Below are 7,500 nucleotides of genomic sequence, written 5' to 3'. Positions count from 1 at the left end.
TAAATGTACTTCAGATGTTAAGCTTGACTTAATTTTGTCAAGCATATTTTGACACATGGTTTTACATCTACAATAAGTACATATATCCATATATTGCAAAACATTATTTTAAAGCTTATATATGAGGTCAAAGAATAAAAGCAAGTTCACAACAGAAATAATGTGAGTACCGTATGTTTATTTAATAATAATAATAATAATAATCATAATAATCACAATAAAAATGTATTTGATTTAAATTTAACAATTTCTTTAGTGATAACAAATACCAGCCAAACATAGTACTAATCATCGGTAGAATAAAACAGATGGGCCAAATGTAAAAGAATAATCTGATATAACAGGGGCAAGACTGTAGACTAAAGGTTTATGGTCCCGTTCATCCCTGCCTCCCTACTTGCACTCCTCAAACTTCTCCACATCACACAGTTGTCTTCACATGGCCACACGTACGGCTGGTGCTGGCGCTGCTGGCAGCGTGCTGTGGGCGGCTCAGCTGTGAACGACTCTGGTGGTGCTGACCGTGGTGACGGGGACGCTGTTGAGGGCGTGGAGGTGTACAGGCCTCGATGAAACTTGCGTCATACAGAAGCTGGGTAGGCTTGCGCTGCTGGCTGGGTGCAGGGCGGGCCACCTTTCCAGCATTTGGTGCACTGTGATTTGGCTTCTTGGGAACTTTGAAACGACTAGCGAAGGGCATGTTTGCCAGCTGCTTTGTCCCGGAACTTGTTGAGGCACGAGCAGCAAACTGAGATGTTTGTGAAACATCATCCTGCTTTGCTTTCTTACAGCGTTTCTCCTTCCTCTTGTTTATCTCATCTGCGTCAGGTTGAAGCTTTCTTTTCTTGTCTTTGTTCTTCTCAGCCTCCTTGGACTCCTTGGGCAGGACAGTGTTGGCCTTGCCCACCCCGGTGGGGGATGTCTTAGCTTCCTCATCTTTGTTGATCTCACATCTGGCCTTTTTAGGTGCCTGGTCTTTGGTGATCTTGGTGAGGGCGGTATTTGGTTGCTGGGTGTTGGTGGAGGGACCCTTGTGCTTCTGCTTGGCACCTTCTGCCTGCCTTTTCTTTGATTCTTTCTTAGCCGCCAGGCTCTCCTGTGAGCAGGTGCTGCTGGGCACAGGGCACTCAAGCATGGCTCGCCGGTCCTCATCCCAGGTCTTCTTGGGCTTGTCAGCCGCAGTGGTTTTAGTTGCCACTGACCTTGAGGAAGCAGGTGTGCCACTGTTTTGAGTGTGTGATGCAGATCCAGGCATGTTGGAGGAAGAAGCCTTGGGATCCTGCTGGCACTGGTGGGGTGGAGGCTTCACCACCGGTGCAGGCCTGGTTGGGTTGGAGCGGCTAGGTCCAGCAGCCAGCTGTGGGTTGCAAGCAATCTGCATTGGGGCGCTTGACTCTTGGGGTATGGGAGCCACATGCTGAAGGTGCGTGGTATTTACTGCCATGAAAGGTGCCACTTGAGAATTCAAAGCAACAGCATTGTCATGCTGCAGGCCTGCTGAATACACTGGCACAGGGGTACCATGCCCAGAGCCGCCAAGCTGCTGTCCATTGGAAACCACCCGCATGACGGGAGCTTGCATTTGTGGAGCTGTGAAGGCCATAGAGGCACGGTAGTGTAGGTCTGTACCATCCATAGTCACAAGGTACGCTTGCAGCTGTTGGTGGGAGGCCTCCACAAACGCCATGGAGCCTTGCAGCTGGCGATCAAAGGGAACAGCTCTACCCTGGAAAGTCACTCCCCCATGGAATCCCTGAGGCTGGACGGGATGGAGGACCTGGATCTCAGGTACAGGCAGGGGTTGTGGCAGTGCAGTGGCACTGCCCAGTAGCCCAGAGTGTTGCTGGGGCTGATATCCATGGTACTCAGGCCAAACTCCTGGCTGGGTGATGACCCCAGAACCAGTGGTAGGGGCTGTTAAAAGACAAATGGCAGATGTAGAAGTATTCACAATTTTGTTGAGGATAGCTTTCTGATAATTTTTCATATAATATAGATATTGTATGTGTTTTAATTAGTCATCAGTATTTACCCAAGCCACGAAAAGAAGTGCTCTCTTCCAGGTTGGTGAAGATTTTCTGTACACCTAATGGGTAAGAAACTGATTAATTCACTGAATAATTTACACATTTTATTTTCCACAAAACCGAATGAATTTAGTATAAAAAATTACCTTGATGTTGGGGGAAGTCCTCCCGGATATAGTTGAAGCAATTATTTCCAAAATTCATGGGTTATATCAACTCAAAAATCGCAGTAGATAGCATAGCAAGCAAATGTGTGTCAAACACTGCTTTCTGAATGAGATAGAATCTTCAAACGGCAACATTCTAGTTCGGCGAAATAGAATTTTGATGATGTCAAAATAGGACAGGTTGCATCTTCTGACCTGTTGTCATAGTTGCAGACTAACCATGACATTCTATGCCATTTTGAAAAATAACATGAAGAGTCTGTATACACCTTATTGTGAATTTCATCATATTGTATTCTAGGTAAACATGGCATTTTAGTGCAGGCAACTGGATTTAATGGTTGCATGAACCCAAAACTGTAAAACGAATAGAATAGTACTTTATAATAAGTCTTAATAAAGACAACATTAAGGCTCATCTAGGCCTACTTGTCCTGCAGTGGCCATTCCACTGCATATAACACAAGATTATAAATAATAATACAAATTTAATACATATAAGAATATAATACATTTGATTTGTTACATGGCACCTTTCACAACAACCAAGGTCACCTTAGAAAGAAAGAAAAAAAAGGTTTTGTGTGCGTGTGTGTGTGTGTGTGCGTGTGCGTGTGTGCGTGCTTGTGCGTGTGTGTGTGTGCGTATGTTCGCATGCGCGCGTGTGTGGATGTTAATAGAACAGTTATCCTATAGCGTTGGCCTACACAATACTGTATCTGTCTCTAACAAGGGCAGTAACAGGGGAGTTTCAAGTGGCAACTCTTATTGGCAAATTATATTCTTATTTTGCACCTGGGGTGTGTGTGCGTGTGCGTGCATGCGGGTTTTGTGTGTGTGTGTTTGTGTGTGTGTGTGTGTCTGTGTGTACGTGTGTGTGTGTGCGCGTTGCAAGATTTATTACATTCGTCTCTTGTGAATGTCAACTATGCCTTGTGATTGTTTCTCTCTTGTCCCTGTGTGTGTGTGTGTGTGTGTGTGTGTGTGTGTGTGTGTGTGTGTGTGTGTGTGTGTGTGTGTGTGTGTGTGTGTGTGTGTGTGTGTGTGTGTGTGTGTGTGTGTGTGTGTGTGTGTGTGTGTGTGTGCGTGCGTGCGTGCGTGCGTGCGTGTGTGCGTGTGTGTGTGTGTGTTTCTTCTTCTTCTATCCCTGAGATAATTTAAATGTCAGGGTTACAGGGATGAGATGAGATGAAATCTCCCCCGCTGCTTTCTGCATTATTTGTAGCTTTGTAGAGCCCAGAGCGTGTGAGCGCACACACATATGCATGCACACAGAAACACACATACACATACACACACATACGAAGACACACACATACGGACACACACACACACACACACAAACACACACACACACACACACACACACACACACACACACACACACACACGAAAGGACAGGACAGCTGATCCACACAGCTGAGTGAACAAGCACTGGACTATGGGCCACGTCTCTCCATATGTGACCAGCGTTTGGAAAACCAACCAGATGTTACTCTTTTGGACATATAAACCAGTACCTACATAGTACAGTACAGAACAGTATGTGTCAACCAGTATCAAGAGTTCAGATGCAAAACCCTCCTAATGCATGTTGATGAGTTTACAAACAACTGGCTCTATTTCTATAGTAAAATTTAAAAAAATCAATACATCTAATTTTGTGTGGGCTTGACTACGTAATTGGCTTTTTGATTGGGGTTGCTTGTTGAAAATGTTCTTTAAAATGCTACTTGTAATGTCTAAGCCTCTTACTGCAGCAGGGGTCGCCGGCGACCCTATTCACTTGCTGAACATGCATAACTACATCATAACAACATTGCTGTGACATTACAGAGAGCCATAGTGCTGCGCTAAGGGCTTAAGAGGGGTTTGCATCTGAAATGTTCATATTCACTAAAGTGTGTGTGCACCACTACATCCTACAGTGTACACTATTGCAGCACATATTCACTATGTAAACCAATACATGTTCACTACTGTGGGTGTAAACCAGTACATACTCACTAGTACAGCGACCCAATGTTACTCATTCAGTACAATTTGTGTAGATGAGTGAAAATTCACTAGTGTAGTGCTGTGCAATGAATGTGCATAATTGCTACTCAAATATCCACTTCTGCTGAAAACCACTTCATACAAGCACTTTTTGAAATGTGTTATTGAATACGTATTTGGCGTGTGAAAATGGTATTCTACCTTAAAAAGGAATTATTAACAGACATTAAAAGGAATTGTTAACAAATATTACAAGGAATTATTAACGAATATTAAGTAACGAGTATGCTATTTAGTGAATGAGTTTATTTTTCCTATACCCTGTGCAAGACAGAGTGCATTATATTCAATACAGCAGTATACTATAAAACAGCTGCAGCAGTTCCTGTGTACTCTCTGCATTGGACCTGCCCTATGCACCCTGCTGTGTGTGTGTGTGTGTGTGTGTGTGTGTGTGTGTGTGTGTGTGTGTGTGTGTGTGTGTGTGTGTGTGTGTGTGTGTGTGTGTGTGTGTGTGTGTGTGTGTGTGTGTGCGTGTGTGTGTGTGTGTGGTTAGTTAGTATTCATCACACTGCTGACTTCATCTGATCACTTCTTAATCTGGTTAACCTTGACTGACCTCTGACACACACACACACACACACACACACACACACACACACACACACACACACACACACACACACACACACACACACACACACACACACACACACACACACACACACACACACACAGCCTCACACTGTCCCTATCTCATCATCCTGTCACCCCTCCCCCACAGACACACTTTCCCCCACACATGTATGCACACACACATGGACACATACACACACACACACACACACACACACACACACACACACACACACACACACACACACACACACACACACACACACACACACACACACACACACACACACACACACACACACACACACATACTGCCCTCCTCATCTCATAAAGTTAAACTGCCCCATTAATGTCCTGCCCGCCCATATGGAAATTACACTCTGATGTTCTCAACTCTCTCTCTCTCTCTCTCTCTCTCTCTCTCTCTCTCTCTCTCTCTCTCTCTCTCTCTCTCTCTCTCTCTCTCTCTCTCTCTCTCTCTCTCTCTCTCTCTCTCTCTCTCTCTCTCTCTCTCATTCCTTCATTCCACTCCCCATCTCCTATTCACTCTCCTCCTCTCTCTCTTCCTCCTCCACCTATCTCTTTCTCCCTGCCCCCCTTCCACTCTTCCTCTTCACCTCCTGTCTGGAGTGTACTCTCCCTTCCATTCTCTCTCCTCCTCCTCTACTGTTCCTCTACCATCCCATCCCCCTATCCTGCACCCAAGGCCTCTCATCTTGTCCAGTGTCCGTCAACCCCCTCAGAAATGCAACACACACACACACACACACACACACACACACACACACACACACACACACACACACACACACACACACACACACACACACACAAGCAAGGCACACACACACACACACACATACACACACACACACACACACACACACACACACTTGCATTTGCTCAGGCACACACACACACACACACACACACTAGCAAGGTCCACGCACACACAGAAACACACACACACACACACACACACACACACACACACACACACACACACACACACACACACACACACACACACACACACACACACACACACACACACACACACACACACACACACACACACACTGTAGAAGTGAGGTCATTGATGGCCCTCCTGAAATCACACATACACACACCGCACACCCACCCACCAACACACACACCACCAAGTGCTCTCAGTGCCATTGACTTATTGATTGCCGCTCGGAAATGGGCCTTAATAGTGTGTGTGTGTGTGTGTGTGTGTGTGTGTGTGTGTGTGTGTGTGTGTGTGTGTGTGTGTGTGTGTGTGTGTGTGTGTGTGTGTGTGTGTGTGTGTGTGTGTGTGTGTGTGTGAGGCATGACTAATGACATCAAGTGATCCAGGAACACACAGCCGATTGACAGTGACATTTATGTGCGGTATGCTGTGTATACGACATATGGTGTGTGTGTTTGCGTGTGCGTGTGTGTGTGCGTGTGTGTGTGTGTGTTTGTGTGTGTCTGTCTGTGTGTGTGTGTGTGTGTGTGTGTGTGTGTGTGTGCGTGCGCGTGCGTTTGCGTGTGTGCGTGCGTGTGCGTGTGCATGCCTGTCTGAGTTTATGAGAGAAATGATATCAGGGGTGAACGCCAAATATAAAGAAAAAAAATAAAACAGACGACGTTCATTCACCATCTGCACTCTTTCTCCTTCTGTGTGTGTGTGTGAGTGTGTGTGTGTGTGTGTGTGTGTGTGTGTGTGTGTGTGTGTGTGTGTGTGTGTGTGTGTGTGTGTGTGTGTGTGTGTGTGTGTGTGTGTGTGTGTGTGTGTGTGTTTGTGTTTGAGGACTTCATTGTGTTTGTGTGCACCACTAGCGGGCATGAGTCTCATGGAGGCCCAGACTGTCCTCTAGTGCCCTTTAATAACACTGTCCTGCACACAAATATTCATCTTTCATTATTTATCATTTATTTATTTATGGAGTCCGCAGCAGCAAAGGATGAACACAGAGGGACGGGTTTCACATTTTGTGTCTGGTATAGAAAACCAATTGCCTGATTATCATCGACTTTCATATTTCGCACCGATACGTTGGCCTGGCCAATAAGATAATGAATAACGTTTCCCAAACGGTCTGATTAATTTAACCCACCTCTACCAAGGTCTGTTGGAGCTGCTCAAAGTTGATTGCTTCCCGACAAAGTGGGTGGAGTTCCCAATTTCTCTGCCTCTCAGAAACGGTATTTGTTGCTCCTGGCCCGACTGCCGAAGGCGTTGCGTCACTAGGAGGGCATAGCCTGGCTTGAAAAACAGTAGCTCAATATTGAGCTTTGTGAAATTGACCAGTACAGAGCATCCTTGAAATGATCAGATTTCATGCTTTTACCGTGCTAGCTCATCGGAGTAATATTTTGCTATGGAAGACTTCTTGACATATTCTCTATATATTGCCGCTATTACTACAGTGTTTGCGGCAACACTTCAGAACACTCACAGTGCTATCTGTGTTTAATTCAGAACACTCACTGTAGGCCTACTATCTGTGTTTATGGAGTTTAATGACCTTAACAGCGCTCTATTGTTTAATGACCAGTAGCATTGTTTGAAGCGGAAGCACTGAGATGAAATGCCATTGATAACCAGTGTAATCCACCTCAGCTATGCATGTTAACGGTTCTGTGAAACAAAGAAAGTCAATGTGCTCCCTGTTCAACACAGC

General features: G+C 45.4%; 1 protein-coding gene and 1 long non-coding RNA gene across 2 annotated transcripts in view; one reads left to right on the top strand and one right to left on the bottom strand.

Moving 5' to 3' along the window:
• The window catches only part of LOC134459983 (uncharacterized), a 52,897-nt gene that overhangs the window by 11,281 nt on the left and 34,116 nt on the right, over positions 1–7,500 (top strand). The gene's annotated exons all lie outside the window — the stretch shown is intronic.
• LOC134459982 (PDZ and LIM domain protein 5-like) lies at positions 223–2,315 on the bottom strand. The gene is made up of 3 exons (XM_063212481.1): positions 2,174–2,315; positions 2,033–2,086; positions 223–1,914 (listed from the first exon to the last, which is right to left on the bottom strand). The coding sequence occupies exons 1-3, from the start codon at positions 2,229–2,231 to the stop codon at positions 422–424; spliced, it is 1,605 nt and encodes a 534-aa protein (XP_063068551.1). The 5' UTR covers positions 2,232–2,315; the 3' UTR covers positions 223–421.

This window comes from Engraulis encrasicolus, chromosome 12 (genome assembly GCF_034702125.1).
Source record: "Engraulis encrasicolus isolate BLACKSEA-1 chromosome 12, IST_EnEncr_1.0, whole genome shotgun sequence".
Classification (NCBI taxonomy): Eukaryota; Metazoa; Chordata; class Actinopteri; order Clupeiformes; family Engraulidae; genus Engraulis; species Engraulis encrasicolus.
Note: the sequence above shows the minus strand (reverse complement) of the source record. Positions and strands in the feature narration are given on the sequence as shown.